General features: G+C 45.7%; 1 protein-coding gene across 1 annotated transcript; it reads left to right on the forward strand.

Annotated features, from left to right (window-relative positions):
- The first annotated feature begins 14,515 nt into the window (after positions 1-14,515).
- LOC119228789 (fer3-like protein) lies at positions 14,516-16,307 on the forward strand. The gene is made up of 2 exons (XM_037488719.2): positions 14,516-15,471; positions 15,989-16,307. The coding sequence occupies exons 1-2, from the start codon at positions 14,892-14,894 to the stop codon at positions 16,024-16,026; spliced, it is 618 nt and encodes a 205-aa protein (XP_037344616.1). The 5' UTR covers positions 14,516-14,891; the 3' UTR covers positions 16,027-16,307.
- Positions 16,308-18,328: the final 2,021 nt, after the last annotated feature.

Here is an 18,328-nt window from a genome sequence, read left to right on the forward strand (position 1 = left end):
GCAGCTGCACGCTGACGAGAGGACGGGACAGGAGGCCGTGAAAGTGGCAAGAATCTCCTGTGCAGGCCAGGAAACTCCCCATCGACGCTGCATGGAGGTCAAGCGTCTTTATCCATTCGCTTTATCGTCGGTTGGGGATTTCCGTTCGCCGTCGCCATCACTTTGGTGCAACTGGACGGCGTTTTTTCAGATCACTCGGCTTCATTGAAGGAGTCCCCCAGTCTGCTAACAATCACAATGTACATCCTCTTTGGAAAAAAAAAACCCATCCGCAGGGAGTGGAGAAATTCTATTTCGTCTTAATTTAAAGTAAGTGATACAAAGTTTTAACACAACTCAAAGGACTCTATCCATACTGTATATATGAGACATAAACGTTCGCCAATCTATTCACTGACTCACTCCAAACATGCTGCCAGCTGTGCTTGGGTGGCCGACTCCAGGCCTCGGATTAATCCTCACGCCGATGTTGTGAAAACCCTGCGTGTCCGGACCCTTGTTTTTCGGGTGTGACGCGGCGTCGGGGAGACCTCACAGGCCGCACAACGTCTGAGAAACTCCCGAGGCCGGAAGAAAAAACCCGGTCAAGGCCATCCGTGACAGCTGGCTCGCCGCACGGCCTAAAACAATACACAACGCGTCCCTCCTGACGGCCGCCGGGTACACACTCGCACGGCCACGCCAGGGTGAGAGCACACGCTCGCCCTGACGTCGCCAGACAGCGAAAAATAAACGCACGCACGGAAAAAGAGGAAACGTAATGAATACCAGCGGGTGTGGAGGGAGGCCAAGCCGATCTCCTGTCATACGGAGCGTCGTGTGGCCCTTCCTCACCCAAAGGCCCTTCCCCTTCCTCACCCAAAGGCCCTTCCCCTTCCTCACCCAAAGGCCCTTCCTCACTGGAGAGTCAGCGGCAGGACCGTGAAAGCACCAGCCGCAGGTCATTAAAATACCTTTGATAAGACGGGATGCTTATCAAATAATGTGAACCACGTTGCGCCGCTTCCCCCCCTCCCCCCCTCCTGTATGGAACGGGGAGTGCACGCGGGGTTGAGTTGGTATCTCGACCTTTTCAAGCGCCCTTTGAAGTCTGGGGCATTGAGGCAAGCTGCTGGGAAAGTGGAAAACGTAAGGGCTCCTGCGAGGGGTCGCCACCCGGCTGCTTCTCGTGCCGCCGTTCCTGCCGTCCTTCGGACCGAAAGGCAGCGGAGAGGACGCTGTCAGTTCAGCCGGTGTGGCACGTGTTCCTGTGTGAGAACGGCTGTCAATTGAAGCTTTTCCTTCCTGATTTGTGTTTCAGGCGGTAATTAGAGTTCAAACTGGCGAATTCGATGACCTTAAAGAACACCACACGGCTGCCTTGTATAAACACCAACCATTGACCCCACAAATTGGTGGACATTTAGAGGGAGGAGGATTTTCCATTTTGGCCTAATATTTTTTCCAGGCTGATGTAACTTGAAGGGAAGAGCACGCCAGTGTGCACGGTGTCGCGTTCTGTCGCCTCTAGTCTGTTGCTGTGTGAATGTCTTTCACATGAGGTTGAACAAAAGGTCTGTTGTCCCACTCACACGTCAGTGACTCAACCTGGGTGTTGTTTGACTCATGCTCCGCTCTGGATGTTGAATTCCTTCATGGCACAGTTTAATCAGGTATTGAGTAAACAGGTCTGGGGTGCAGCAGCCTGACGCCGCTGTCCGTCTTAGACATTGCTCTCCGTCTCTGAAGGTCTCAGTCTGAGCCTTGGAATTCCTCCTGCGGGGCTCCAACTCCTCTGCAGTGGGCCAAGCCGGGTCCCCCGGGGCCCGTCTCCAGGAGGAAATGATTTTTCATTGCCCTAAAACACAACGACTCTTGCCAGTTTGGCCGCGTACCCCTGAACGCTCATCTCTAGGTCGTGTGCTAAACTTCTTCCTGCCAACGAGGGTCCAGCTGAGAGTCCTACTCCACCCTCATTGTATATTATCTCACATGTACCAGAGCGTGCTTTTCATCTCCGCTGGAACTCATGTCCAACTTGTTTTTTTTTTTGTTGTTGCTACGTTTCAAACGGGAGACTTAGTGGTTTCACTGTCAAACAAAGGTTTCATGTTGTGCTGTTAAACATTGTGTTTCCAGTGGTTAGCTTTTGGCACTGGCAAACCTTTACCCAAATATTTCACCTCAAATAATCTGTAGCGGCTGAAAATACATTACAAATACATTTGTTGTTGTTGTGGTTTCCAATGTTTCCACAAAACATTGATAAAAAGACAAAACTCTTATTCACTGTGTGACAAGTCACCACTCTTTCCTTAAGAATGCAATGATTCATCAGCGTTTCAGGTGACTAAGCAGGAAATCCACCGAGTGAATTGATCACCGGCTTTCCACAATGTTTTGATTATTTCCACAAGCCAATCGGATCTGGACTGCTCCTCCAGGATGGAGAGGAGAAAAATGGAAGGAGCGCAGAGAAGGAGGAGACAAGGGGCCAAGTGGAGCTTCTGTCACTGATTGTCACGATTGTTATAATAGCACCAATATAGTTATAAAGTTATAAAGCTTCAAGAACTGTGTGAAAGTTATCCTTTTTGATAAAGAGTTCTGAGTTTTGTCACCGATCCTCAGATTAAAAGAAAATGAAATATAAAACGTCATCCTGGCAAAAGTACTAACATGAAATATTTCAGGGAATAGTTGGAGACGAGACAACCATGGACAGGAACAGACGGTGTACTTTTAGGAAGGCGTTGTGGCGGTAAGCTTTGCTTCTGTGCTCCAACTCTTCACAGTGTGCATGAAGACAGATGAAGAGATGATGGAGGGGAAAGATGGTGGTGAAGAGCCCAGACAGAACCCTGTGTCTTTTCGTCCTGATCCACACTGCGCTCCATCTATTCTTCCCCTTCTTTGTCTTCCTTGTTTTAATCTTTTTTTCATTTATTTATTTATTATTTTTCCAACTCCGGTAAAAGGAAAAAAAAGAATCATTAGTATGCATTTTTCTCCCATGGATGCATTTTCCCGCTCCTGGGAATCTGATTTCCTGTTTCTGCTCCTGTCAGGTGATTGGTGTTTATGTTTAAAAATCTGTTTCTTATAAAACCTTTTATTTTCCCGTCTCTATTCCTTCTCTCCTTCACCCCACCACTTCCTTTCTGTCTTTCTTTTTGTCCAAATGAAACGTTCCAAGATTAGGCCGACTCAAGGATAAGGGGTCTTAGTCCTTGGCAGCAGATGAACCAGTTAGAAGGCAACACCTACAACATGAGCCATTTATTCCAATCATAACGTCCATACCGGGGAAGGGGTGCGTGTGTTGGATGAAGTCCACCCCTTTTTACACTCCTCATACCGGAGTTACAAAGCTTAATAAGATGTTGTAGACTAAGAGAAAAATCCTCACTTAGTGTCCCTTTGGATGGTGTCATTCATGCCTTTGGATGTTGGATGGAGTCATGGTGTGCATTCATCCCTTTAGATGTTGGATGGAGTCATGGTGTCATTCATCCTTTTGGATGTTGGATGGAGTCATGGTGTGCATTCATCCCTTTGGATGTTGGATGGAGTCATGGTGTGCATTCATCCCTTTAGATGTTGGATGGAGTCATGGTGTCATTCATCCTTTTGGATGTTGGATGGAGTCATGGTGTGCATTTATCCCTTTGGATGTTGGATGGAGTCATGGTGTGCATTCATCCCTTTGGATGTTGGATGGAGTCATGGTGTCATTCATCCTTTTGGATGTTGGATGGAGTCATGGTGTGCATTTATCCCTTTGGATGTTGGATGGAGTCATGGTGTGCATTCATCCCTTTAGATGTTGGATGGAGTCATGGTGTCATTCATCCTTTTGGATGTTGGATGGAGTCATGGTGTGCATTCATCCCTTTGGATGGAGTCTCATGGTGTGCATTCATCCCTTTGGATGTTGGATGGAGTCATGGTGTGCATTCATCCCTTTGGATGGAGTCTCATGGTGTGCATTCATCCCTTTGGATGTTGGATGGAGTCATGGTGTGCATTCATCCCTTTGGATGTTGGATGGAGTCATGGTGTCATTCATCCTTTTGGATGTTGGATGGAGTCATGGTGTGCATTTATCCCTTTGGATGTTGGATGGAGTCATGGTGTGCATTCATCCCTTTAGATGTTGGATGGAGTCATGGTGTCATTCATCCTTTTGGATGTTGGATGGAGTCATGGTGTGCATTCATCCCTTTGGATGGAGTCTCATGGTGTGCATTCATCCCTTTGGATGTTGGATGGAGTCATGGTGTGCATTCATCCCTTTGGATGGAGTCTCATGGTGTGCATTCATCCCTTTGGATGTTGGATGGAGTCATGGTGTGCATTCATCCCTTTGGATGTTGGATGGAGTCTCATGGTGTCATTCATCCCTTTGGATGTTGGATGGAGTCATTGGGGTGCAACCATCGATGCACAAAAAAGGAATCTACATTGTAAAAGAACATTAGAAAATCATTTAATGAGGTACAAAACAGAACCATCCTCAGCTCGTGATGTTTCTGGTTCCTCTCTTCTTTCTCTCAGTGTAAAATCAGAGCATCGTCCCAAGAGCACTTTGATGTTAAAAGTCAATTATGTTATACAACCTCTTTGGGGGGCTTCACAGTTCTCTGCCCAGAGAGCAGAGAACAGTGAAGTTGGGAGAAGACAGGCGGACCTCGGCGGAATTAGTAAAAACTTTAGCGCGTTAATTACGATTAATTAATTACAATGTGAATTAAGATTAATTAATTACACAAAAAATAACACATTAAACATTTTTTACGCATTTTTACACTGGATGAGTTTCGGGAGGACCGATTATACTGGAGCACCAACTAGCGTCCATGACTTCAGACAACAACAAACCACAGTGAACATGAACGAAGAAGCTGACGAGACCGTGTCGGGTGGCCCCGTGAATGGGAAATCTTCTTATAATAAACACACGGATGGAAGCGTCGATAAGAACGTGGTTATGTGCAAGCTGTCCAACAAGGAATTCACATCGAGCCTCAAGTATCACCTCAACGCAACACAATTAGCAGCTAGCGTGGACGTACAAGGACCCACACCCAACCCACCCTGCACCAGGTGACTGGTTTAAGGACCAGGGTAACTAAGTCCACGTCTGAAAAAATAACCAATGTTCTGAATGTACTTGAAAGTATTGGTCTACTTAAAAAAACATAGTTTACAGAAGGTCTACTGAATTTCTGAAAGTACTATATTTCAAAATATGCTATTTCTACACTTGTCTGCTGGAATTGGTTGAACAAAAATTAAAATCCATGTGAAAAAAATTACTTCTCACTGTTCTCAGGTCAAATATTTATGCAATTAAAATGTGATCAATTTTGATTAATTAATTACAAAGCCTCTAATTAATTAGATTTTATATATATATATATATATATATATATATATATGTACGGTCTTTATATATATATATATATATATATATATATATATATATATATATATATAGACCGTACATATATTTTTTTATAATAATTTTTTACCTATTATTATTTAAAAAAAATCTTTTCTGTGACATTTTTTGACCCTACATATTTTGACTTTTTCACAATATTTTTTTTCCCATGACATGACTGGAATGATCTTAGATGGAGCAACCTACACGTCCCTGTCACTAATGCCAAATGCCCCAAATTTCTGTACTTTAAACCTTATCTGGGTACTTTAAACCTTATCTTACATGGTGGCTCTTCCTAAATCCTTTTTTAGTTTTGGGTAACTGACATTTATAAAAAATCATAATGGGATATTGCCCCAGAGACGGATTGGTGCATCTTGGAGAATCAACCATGCTATTCATCCTTCCTGCATTGGTAAAGGCACAAGTGAGTTGAATTTGAATGTAACAGAGAATTGGAGGGTGGATGCACTAAAAAGGGTAAACAAATCTACACCCTGTGCCAGACTGTCAGTTTAAGGTTGTCCACAGGATGCCCTGAAGTAGACAAACATGTGATTGTCTTGAAAAATGCCCTCAGAGGCTGTAATAAGTTTCATGTCAGTGTGACCACTGAATGAGACACATCTGCTCATCTTTACTGACTCATCCGGCCTTCTCTCCCGTCAAAAAGGTGGAACCCTATAGGCTACGTAGCATGGCTAATAAGTGCTAAAAGCAAAGCAATTAACATCAAATTCAATTCATCATCATTCAAAAGATTCTTCATCATTCTTGACAATGCCATCATAACACAAGTGAACGTGCCTTGTGTTTCTGCATAACCCCCAGGGTTCACTTCTCTGAAACAACCAGTGGAGACAATGCCCCCACTACTACCTCCACGGTAGTGTGCTCAAGACTTGGCGGGTGGGATTTGAACCCACTGGCGGTGCGCACAGAGGCTTTTGGCACCCTGCACTCACCCCTACACTACCAGTCCTGGTCACATTTTGGCAACTTTGATTCTCCTATTTGACCTTGAGCATGTGAGTCAAACTTTAAAACTCTTAAATGCTATTTCCACATCTGGGCTTGAACCCACAACCTTCAAGTGCAGTGCAGGGACTTATGTCAGCAGCTCTTCCACTGTGCTACTTCACCACACACTAACCAACCCTTTATTTGTTGTATTTAACCTTGAGACTGCTACTCAAACCTCAAAACTCTTTCAAAGCAGAAGTGATGTCTGCATGAAGGGGCATGAACCCACAACCTCAGACAGCAGGTTGGAGCCTGCAGCCCTTCAGTTGGTCCCTTGTGCTATTCAAGCACATGCCTCATTGTGTCCGTTTCTCATATTAGACCTTGGGATTGTTTACTAAACCTCAAAACTGTTTCAAAGTTTACAGTTTGAAGCCCTGACTGCAACCAAACCCTCCTTCTGAGAGAGCAGGTTTGAACTGAGGATCCTCCACACTTCAGCCTTCCTGCTATCTCCCTGCACTGTTCCACCACACACCTGTTGATGCTTTTGAATCCAAGCTCAATGCTGTGATCCTTATTTCACTTTTTTCGACATGTGTGCTGATGCCCACGTGAATTGAGAGGATCCATACCGACTCCCCTATGGAGCTAAACCAGTCTGAGGGTCCTCCTCAGCTGAGTGGAGAATAAATCCCGGAAGAAATAAACACGTTTGACACACGGTACCTTGAGGAGAGAGAATCAAATCCCAAATGCTGATCAGGAAGGTCAGCTTTGATTCCACTAGAGACACCAGAACTCACGATGATTCACAGTGTCACTGTTTGTTTAATTTAAAATTAGGGCCGGGACTTTAGCGCGTTAATTACGATTAATTAATTAAAAACCCTGGAACTTAATAATTCAATTTTAACCTTGATACTGGCAGCATCTTTTTACTTTGATGATCAGGGGAGGATTTACTGAGCACATGTGTTCTTTTTCAGTAACGCCCTGCTTCACATTTCTACAGTTGACACCTGGGAGCTCCGTAGTTCCACACTGCATAGCGCTGCAAGACAATAGTAAAATACACCACACTGCTTGTGTGGTGCAGAGGCTACTGCCAATAGACAGTTAGCAAACAGACTGGATATAGGCTTAAGCAGTCAGCCTAGAACAAAATGCTTAGTAATTAAAATGACCTATAGCGTCATATATCATACACATATTAATATGCTTTTCAAACGTTTAAAAGGATCTTTAGCTTATTTCCCAAAACGTCCAACTATCCCCTGAAATATTTAAATGGTGAATTCACCACAAAATTCCACAAACATTGTTTTCCTTTTTCCCAGCAATGCTATTTTTTGTTTGGGGAATATCAGCCAAAGAGATGTGTGCTTTCTCTCCAGATAATGGGTCTACATTGCACTTATTGTTTTACGAAACTTGTTTTAGTGTTTTACGCACTTTGAGCACAAGTCAAGTGCCACATAGTTCCATGAGAGACATCTCTACAGCAGACACCTCCAACAGCCAGCAACTCACACCAAAACAATCAAGGTTAAAGATAAAAAGCACCACAGAACAAACGTGAATGTTTGATTTTGTCTTGAACAAATAGGAGTTAACAATTTGGAACAAACAAGGGTCTGTGGGAGCATGGCGTGCCAGCAAGGAATGCAGCTCTCATGTCTGCAAATGGATCGGAACATTTCACTGTTGCTGCTCTTATTTTCAATGCTCTTTCTTAGACTTTGCAATGTAAAATTGCTCTGGGCTCATTGCTTATGTGTGTTGTCTGGTTGTATGATTTGGTACAGGAGGTGCCTCCCTCCAGGCCCCCCCAACCCTAACTACAACTGTCAACTGGCAAATCAGCTTCTCACGGAAACCAGACGTTTAATTGTTCTCAGATGCGAAAGCGTTTGGTGTGACTGTGTTTTGCTGTAAGGTCGGATTAATTAAAACGGCTTGAGATCTGAGGGGCTCAGGGGGCAGATGAGGGTTTTAGGGAAGATAGAAGCAAATGATTGTGCATTTTTACCCTACATTTAAGCAGTAAACACCAGTGTAACTGTAAACACTGTTAATGTAGTAGGCTCTGGTCTTTGATCTGCCCAAATAAAGCCATTTGTCATTAGGAGGGAACTTTCCCTCATCTGCTTTGTGTGAGAGAAACCACACACACTTGATGCATCAGGGTCAATGCAGACGCTCACGTAGAACATTTCATTACAACTGAAAAGCTGAGTCAGCTTTTCAGTTGTTTTGAACATTGGATCAGCAACGGAAAATAAACTGCTGATCAAGGGATCATTTCCAAAGAAAACTGTTTTCTTTGGAGTTTGACTTTTGTTTAGCTTGTGTTTCCGTCCACCAGCTTTAGACGTCAAAATGCTCGCCATGGACACCAGCTCCAGGTCGACTGTAGATCACGTGAGCTGAGAGCAAGAAATCATTGGTGAGCTTTGTATCTTCCGCTGCAACATGAAACTCCATCTCACGGCCCACGCGTCTCTCCAACATTTGGTGGATGAGTCAAAGACTCAGTCCATCACTTCTTGAGTGGTCCCCAGTCAGTTTGTAGTTTTGCCTTCAATCCCGACCAAAGGGATCGAGCTGCTGTGGAACTGGTGTGATCTCCAGGGGGCCTCTGTGCAGTTGTTATACAGGTTCGGATCGTGCGGAAAAATAATAGAGCCATCATTATTCTTTCAGATGGACCCGTTGGAAAGGTTTCTTCCATAGTGCACCCACTCTTTTTCCTCACTTTCTTCTTGGCAAAATCTGCAATTTCCTCCTGGTTTGGGATGTTTTTGTCATATGACAGTTGAGTCTAGTATAATCTCCCACTAGCACCTCTTTGGCATATAAAATGTCTTTTTCGGGGGCCATATATATTTAATGACATGTTGATGGATTGGTTGTTATGAAATAGTATATAGACTTAAAAAAAAAAGTTGTAAAAGACATGAATCCAACTAAAGGTGTGAAAGCAGGGTGGGTGAAAGCTAAGTGTGTCCTTCCACCTTCCCCCGTGTAGAATGTGAACCATTCCAATGAGGCATATGTCATATGGCCTGGTCACACCATTTCATACTAAAATGGACAAGAGTAAAATGTAGTTTCATTATATAAGAAAAGCTTTAAGAAGCACGTTTTTGTTTGTTGGATGTAGTCAGCCTTCCATTGGTTTGTGTGCTGTAGATTATGAGACTTTGGGTGTTTTTAAACCCGACAAACAAAGAATAACAGTTTTGTCTCAACTGCAGATGAAGGAAATACAAAATATTTGACGTACCAAAATGCTTTCATTTATTTGCCAAAAGTTAGATCAGAAGATTCATACTATCCTCCTTTCTAAACATGAGGTCAAAACAGGAGCCAGCCACATCATTGTGATGTGAAGACACTGCACCCTGCCAAGAAATACTCTACAATATAATAGCCTGTGCAATTTAGAAGTGCTGCTGAAAAGATGTTTTTATTGCCGCTATTTCTCAAAATAGTTGAATATATCACATGTGCATGTGTGTGCATGTGTGTCCATGCAGCAATTCATTAATCTATCAGAGATAAATGGAAACAGTAGTTGTCACATTCGAGTTCGTCCCGTCAAAGACGTTGAGCATCCGTCACCGGAGGGAAAGCATCGATGCTATCAGAAGAAAAGAGATCATTGGATTATCAAACAATCACCAAGTTAAATATAAAGAGACATTAGAGATGTCTAGACGTCTCCGAACACTTACTCACCATGTGTATCCAAAGAGCTCTTCTTTCCTCACCTTGCTTTGACACCGTGTCTCATCCACCACTCGACCCATGTCCTAAGTGACAGCCTTTCTTTTCAGATCTCATTCACATTCCCTATCCCTCTGGAAAGGCTTCTTTCATTTTCTCTTAATCAAGATGGGACATCTTGCACCACCTCGCTGACCTAAACAGAGAGAAGAAGGCAGCTGGTGCACCACACCGGCACGTCTCTGCAGTGTGCCTGAAGACCATCTCCTGAGTACCAGTCTGACCTGACAGTGTCTTAGACAGGTGGAATAGAAGGAGGAGCTTACTCACTTCTGGTTTCAGCAAGAGTGTCTCTATAAAAAAAAACCGGTACGGCTAGAAATGATCCATATGTCAGGTGTGGGTGCTGGAGCAGGGTGCAGGCGGAAGGAGGCAGGACTCAAACGCAGGAGTTACCAGATATCCAAAAGGTGCTCTTTATTCACCAATCTCAAAAACAAAGGACGTGCACCATCGACAACTGACATAAGACATTAACAATGACGCGACCAGGGACAACAGGCACACGGGGCTTAAATACACAAAGGAGGTGCAGGTGATTGGACACGGGTGGAAGCAATCAGGCAATCACAGGACAGGACAGGAAGTGAAGCTCACCCAGAGACACCAGAAAACTACAAAATAAGACAGGAAGAGGACCCAAACCGTGACACCATATTCCTCTCCCTATCAGGCTGTAGTTAGCGATTGGAAAATGTCTCTATGGCATCGCGAGACTGATACTATTATATCTTTTGAAAAGTAAATCATCATTGTTGTCTTTTTGTCTAATATAAGATGTTATCTTGATGCATTATGGGAAATGTAGGATATAGTATCATACTAGGGCCTAAAAAACAAAATATTTCAATTGAAATGATGAATGGTGAAATAGGTAGGTATTTGTCATTGACGGGGGAAGTGAGTTATGTAAGGAACCAAATCACAACTTTGATTATTTTATATGTTTGTAAAATCTTGCTGTCACTTATTAGAGAAATGTCTTGAAAAATGTGAACTTGACAGGATGCCCCCGGTTTGTTTGCTTCTTACACTAGAAAAATGCAGTTGAAAAAGGCCCATTGAACTGCCCTGGTCACCAAGGTATTGTTGTAGCCATGGAAACAGTTGAAATGGACGTTTAATGGGTTGAGTGAGTTTCATTGTCCTTGAGCCCTGGAAATGTTCTTTAAAATTCAAAATGAAGGGAACAAATTTTCTTTTTGACGGGACCTCCATCTTTTGCAGCGTGGTGGTTTATTTTTGGGGAATGGTATTGACATCTGGTGCTCTGCAGGTGTCGCCTCGATGATTTCAGTCCACGCATTCCTACAGATCAGTCCTCTCACTCTGCGACCCTTCAACGCATTCCTCAACGACACACACCAAAAGTCTCTGAACGAACGCACGTTTTGGGATTAATGAGTATAATAGCGGTGTGTGAAGTGGAGGGGGGGGACTTATGATATGATGTGCCCCTATATAGTGTTAATTCATGTATTATTGAAATACCACCTGTATACACACCTTTGCTCCAGACCGATGTGTTTTTATCAAGCCAAGGACTCCAATCCAGCTTGAGGCTCGAGCTGGCCCAAAGAGAGGCCTGGTGCCCCCAGAGTGGTGTTTGCATGAGGCCCACTTTATGACCATGATGCTTTTTCCAGACCAGTCCTCGGCCTGAAATGCAGACAGAAATGGGCTGGGAGCCAATGAGCTGCTGCTTAACTTTAAGGATCAGAATCAGATGCATTTCTTATGCAGGCTTTGTAGGAGTACCAGCGTCACACAAATTTGTGCAGGATCACACACGTGCTGTCGCCGAGAAGATGCCATGGACCGACCAACGGTACCCCAAAATGTCTCGCATGCAGGAGAGATTTGCATGCATTCAAGGCATTTCCTGCATCATTTTCTCTTCAGTTGACTGGCGTGTGCTTTGAAGCCGGGTACACACTGCTCATTGCCTTACAGTAACGCTGAATGTGGCCTACCATTAATTAAAGGCAGGGGCCCGAGGCTATCCGAGTCCTAATCTGTGGTCAAGGATAACTGCTGCTCTGAGCTATCGCTTCAATGTGCCGTGACGCCCTAATGGCTCAGTCCCAGCGCACTTCAAAGAGCAGTTTGTGGCCGGTGCTGAAGATTACACCAGTCGGCTGCCGTGGCCTCCTCTCAATCCCATGGTTTCACGTCCGAGATGTGGATCAGCATCGTGCATCATCACCGTGTCTTATGAACTTTTCGTGTTTCTTACATTTCTTAGGATTAGGTCAAAGGAGACCTGAGTAAACATGCTTGTGTTTGTTTTTATGTGTGTGTGTGTGTGTGTGTGTGTGTGTGTGTGTGCGAGAGAAAGAGAGGGAGTGTTGGAGAAAAAATAAAACGAAATGAAAATAGCGAGCGAGGTTTGAACAACATAATGTATCTTGGCACTTCCTCTGAAAGGAGTTAAGCAACAAAGCAAAGTAATTTGTCGGAAATGACACAAGCCCCGTGTGAGCTAACACACTCTAATCCGGCAAAATATGTCACTGATTTAAAATCATAACATTGCACAGGACATGAAACAGCAGGTGCGGATCAATGCCGATGCGTTTGATTTACAGTTCCATTAACTCCCTTGTTTTCCACTCAGTAACCTCCAGGTGGGAAACAGCTTCAAAACTCCCCACAGCCCCTAATTGTGAGCATGTGGCCTCGCGCAACGTCCGAGGCCCTCTAGCATGTCCACTCCGGTCTGGATTTATTTTTTTAACAGCATGTCCATTGGAGGAAGCCCCCCCCACAACGATCGGGAGATAAAAGGCGGAGGCCGGCAGCTCGGGTTTATCTCTCTGTACCTTTTCCTCGCTCCTTTCAAACTGGCTGAAGGGCTGCTTACCGCTCCTCTCGGGCCCTTCGCCCCCCCCCCCCTCCCCCTCCAACGGTCCCACGGACAATGAGAGCGGATCTGAATGTGACAGGCGGCGTCTCTTCAGCCCGTCAGCTGGGCGGGAGCCGTCGCCAGCAGCCGGCGGGCAGCTTGCGCTGACAGCGACCCGCGCGGCCCTCTCAGCGCAAGCTGCTGGTCGGAGGACGCCGCTCCGCTGGGTCGACCCGAGCCGATCGGAACCGGTCGACGCGATCTCTGTGTCATTTCTCTGGATCATGGATTATTTGCACATCAAACTCACACTTGTAGAGAGCCCCCTTTGTGATAAACCGCCGTGAGTGCGAGTTCCCATCGACTGTTAGAGGACACGCGGCCTCACGCACGTGTGAAAGGCGCCTTCGTCCCAAAGGGGTCATTTCAAACAACAAACTTCTTCTCGTTTCGTGCCTGATTCACGCTCTGTGTGGGTTGACTGACTTTTAAACAGTTGGAGACGAGACGCTGATGATCGGCGAGATAACCACGCACACGTTAATCAGCATGTCGTCCTTTCTGATTTTGTCTGAACGGGTTGTTTTAAACTGTGGGGCGGAAAAGCAACAGTCGGAGCTGAAGGTTCATTAACAAACTTCGACCCTGAAGAAAAGCAACAGCAACTTTGATGTGTGTTCCTGAAATAAACAGCAAAGTCCCTGCTGGGAAATCAAACCCACACGAATGACGACGGGTTCGTGACCTTCGCATTGTTCCTTCCACAAAGAAAAAAAAACTCGCCTGTGCGTCACGGCCAAAGAAACATTCAGGATCCATCACATCTGCAACTGTTTAGGGAGAATGAATTATTTCAGCGTTTAAAGGTGGGTACAGCTAACACCTGAGGGGAGGAAAATCAAATGAGATCAACAAGCCAGGAAGTGTGCGCTAAGGGACTTTGGTCATCTCGATCTCCCTCGGATCGGTCCGGATGGACCCGGTGAGCTCAGCTGCTGCTGTAAACAACCCTCCGCAGCGCAGGCCGCCACGTGTGCACTGCAACAAGCAGACCCCCCCCCCCCCCCCCCCCCCCCGGAGGACAGAACCGCGTGCCCCCCCAGCCTTTTTGAATCTCGAAGGAAGAACTCGCTTTTTTGATTAACACACGCGTACAGTAACACACACGGTTACCATTTATTCATCATATCATTTGCAAATGAGGACAATACTGCTGCGGCTGCTGGACCTAAATTATGTGGGAAAATCTCAGGTCGACGCTGCTGGGTTGTCTTACACCTCGCACGGTGCTGAAGTGACAATAAACCCCGTTAACATCTTCCATTTTGAATGACAAGGAGAGTCGGCGTGTTGGTGACAGCGGGGATTGTTGTCCGCGCGCAGCTTTGACACATGAAAACAGCCCCATTCACAAGCCCCCGGGTTTGCGGGGCCCGCTGCGACCACGACGCTCGGCACAATCCCCTCAACGTCTGCTGAACACTGAGTGTTTCTTGTCAATATTAGCGGGACTACTTGAGGGGAAGTTTCTAATTGGACACGTGTTTCCCCCCCGCTTTTTTTGTCGTTTGGTGATCAACTGATTCCATTGTAATACGTTTTTAAAGCAATGAGCGATCCACAAGGAGGGGTGTAAGTGTTCTTAAGAGCTCCCTTTCAGCCTTTAGAAATGGCCAGAGCGACCCGCAGAGCACCACGGAGGCCCTGGAAGTATTTAATCCATGCGACGCGTCCTCGGGGCTGTCACACAGCCGCAGAGATCCAGGCACATGCAGGTCAGCAGTTGGTTTGAGACGGAATCGAGCCACACTGCCCTCCGCCATTCAGAGACTTTTTTATTTTTGCGGATCCAACATAAAGACAATGGAGGACATGCTTTTTGACTTTGACCAGGATGGCGCAAAGGATTTTGCATTTTGGGGACAAATGGACCAGAACTTCCAGTTTCAGAGCCAGCTGGACAACTTCCTGCTGGACTACAGCACAGCCGCCGGGCAGCTGTCCCCCTGGTCCTCCCTGGGGAGTCAGTCCATGTTCCCCGACGCGCAGCTGACCTTCACCGACCTCGACGTGCAGTCTCCGGGGGCGGACGTCTGCACGGAGGGAGAGGGCTCCTCCGTGGACGACCCCCTGGAGGTGAGCGGGCACAGGGCGCGGCGGGCGGTGACCCATCACCCCTACAAGGTGCAGCGGCACGCCGCCAACATCCGCGAGAGGAAGCGGATGCTGAGCATCAACTCGGCCTTCGAGGAGCTGCGCTGCCACGTGCCCACGTTCCCCTACGAGAAGCGTCTGTCCAAGATAGACACCCTGCGGCTGGCCATCGCCTACATCGCCCTGCTGAGGGAGATCCTCGTGTCGGGCTGCGACCCCAAGTCCTACGTGGACGAGTGCATGAAGAGCGGCTACAAGAATCACACCAACGCCATCTGGAACACAAGCGGTGAGCTGATCACTAGCCCACGATCCGACTGTAATGACCTAATGAGTGAGTGGCTTCAGGTGCAGGTGAGCTCAGGGTGATGTGATGCCAATTTAAATACGTTGGTCAGAACATTATCAATCAGCAATTTATTATTTCTAAAGAACATCGGTCTTGACTCATACTAACGGTTTCCTTTGTGGTCTTTGTTTACTGGATGATTCACTGAATTCATCTTCACATATATGGATGATATATGCATTAGATGTTCTGAATCAAATGGTTGGTGTCTTCTTAAGCAGCTTGCCGTGTGCTGATCCCTGAGCGCGTCGCCATCAGGCATCTTTCATCCAAACTCAAAGCTCATTTCACTCGCTTTTAACTAATTCTGTGGGAATCTGCTCTGAAGCCTCTTCATGGCGCTTTTCAGGAGTAAGGGTGCCCCCCCCCAGACCTAGGACTTGTTAAACAGTCATTAAAATGTAACAAAACTTATGTGTTTGTCCCCCCCCCCCCCCCCCGTGCTCCCTTTTCTCAGACCTGACGGCCCGCCTCTCCTGGATAAAGTGGGATTAACTGAGGAAGTTTGATCCTCCCTCCTCTCGCTGGCGCTCTCTCTACATGTCAAAGACGGGCGGCCCGGCGCCGCGCGGCAGAGCCCACGGACCGACATCTGCGGACTTCTCATCGGGTCACACACCTCGGGCTCTTCTCAACTTCGACCCCCTCCTTCCTCCTCCGGGGCTTTTAATATTCTAATTTATTGTTGACTGGTAATTGAGAGCCATTGTTTCTGCTGTTTGGGAGGGAAAGAGGGTTGGCATTGTTTGTCCAATTGGATGGCACTTGTCACGGAGTGAGGCAGAGCGATGGGGGGGAGGGCGGGGGGCACACTGGCACGAGTGTGAATGGACTTTCTAAAGGGCTCATACTTCTGCATGTAGCGCTGGAGTGTTTTCGGGACTCATTAGTCTGCCAGCCGATGTGTTAAAAGGAGCCTTGATCATGTGAATGAGACAAAGGGCGTGAGAAGCAGATCGCTGCCATGTGCCTCGTAGCATGTCAGGTGTGTGTCTGTCATCTGCTGTGTTATTTATTTATTTATTTCTCATTGTTGTTATTTATGACTGTTGTGCTGTCTTCCAACAAACTGTGATTCTTTATTGTTCCGTTGTCTGTGACCTACTGTACATCTGTGTCATTGTGCCTTGATACCGTGAGACCTCGATGTATTTGTCATAAAACGCTTCTTTTCTCCAACTTCTCCCGTTCATTTGTGGTTGATTTTTTTCTTTTTCCTCTTCGAGGGTCGGTCAAGCAGCAGCACCTCCCCTGACGTCTCTTCGTGTTTACAGATGGCTCAAAAGCTCGGATTTGAATATTTCAATTCAAACCAGAAGAACCACGTTTAACCAAACGCCTCGTAAACGTAGTAAAGACTTGAGAGCTCACGGAGTCCAGACGCAGCGCTTTGCTGTCCACACAGCCCGGATCAGGGAGGAATGTCACAGGTGTCATTCCTCAGAAGTGAGCTCTATTCCAAGCCTCCAACTACCGCTGGGCCGATGATGGATGGACTGCTGCTACAGATTGAGAAAACACTCAGTTGCTGTTGCCGTGACAGGACACAGGTTTTTCATGTAGAGGCTGGGGAGACAAAAGACTAACCAGTTCTCATTTTTCTTATATTTACCTAGAACGTAGATACATGTAAGATCTAACATACTTTTGTTATTGTCCTGACTACCCCCCCCCCGTATATAAAACATAATTCTACCAGTGCTTAATAAATGCTAATAACGGCAGGCAGAGCTAATTTCTTTGGTAATTGCAAATTAGCACCAAACATAACATTTCGATTATGATTTGTTTTCAGGTACTTGGTTATAAACCAAAGTGTTGGATAATTTGTTGCTTCTGTTCTCACTTGGAACTCATCAAATACAGACGTTTTTGCACACTAAATGCTCCGCTTTCGACTGACTCCAATGGAAACCCAGCTGCTTCAACAACTCTCTTTTCCAGGCTGTTTAGTGGATGTTGACCCTTGAGAGTATGAAATGAGAAAGAAAAATGACATACGTACATTAGGATTCAGGAGAATTTCTTGTCAATCCATTCAATCGTATTTGAGAATGACAAACATTAGAAAATGACTAAATCAAACTATCAGAAGTATTTGTGGAAACAGTCAAATAGAATAGCTGTATGAGCTGTAAGAATCTATGACTATCTTTTTACTCAATGACATAAGATGTAAAGCATAAAGAGAAGATGAATGGAAATGTCCCAATGGTTATTTGTGTTTCATCTGGGTAGTTTCCCTCAGCAGCCATCAGATGCTGCTCCAGCGGTGCAGGTTTCGATGTGTAAAACAGACAGAGTGAGTCCACAACTCTTCTTCTACACCTACATGTGGGGCCAGTAACGGAGCCCCGAGGAGATGATTAAGAACTAACCCAGTTACGAGATGTACCGCGGACCGAGTTTCTGGTTCAGCGGGTTTCGTCACGGTAAATCAAAAATGGCTCCCTAGTTGTTCCAGAGACCGAATGAATGGGATCAAATATGTCGCCTATTAGTAGCCAGCTAAAGTGTAATAAAATGAAATTGGATCGGTGAATTCTCGAGAAAAAAAAAGCTGTCCTATTGTCCCTCTGTGTGTGAGCCACTGACTCACCGCTCCTACAGGGGTTTACAGGTGTTTACAGATGTTGCGGTGTCTACGTCAACACACAGTACACCTGTTTGGCCTTAATGCACACGAGGGACCTGGGATTATGTAACAAACAGGTGGTCCTGAGCAACATGGTTTAGTAAAACAAATATGAAACATGATTTAGAGCTGCAGAGGATTTGGACATCTAGAAGCATCGTG

This window comes from Pungitius pungitius, chromosome 10 (assembly GCF_949316345.1).
Source record: "Pungitius pungitius chromosome 10, fPunPun2.1, whole genome shotgun sequence".
In the NCBI taxonomy this organism is placed as follows: domain Eukaryota; kingdom Metazoa; phylum Chordata; class Actinopteri; order Perciformes; family Gasterosteidae; genus Pungitius; species Pungitius pungitius.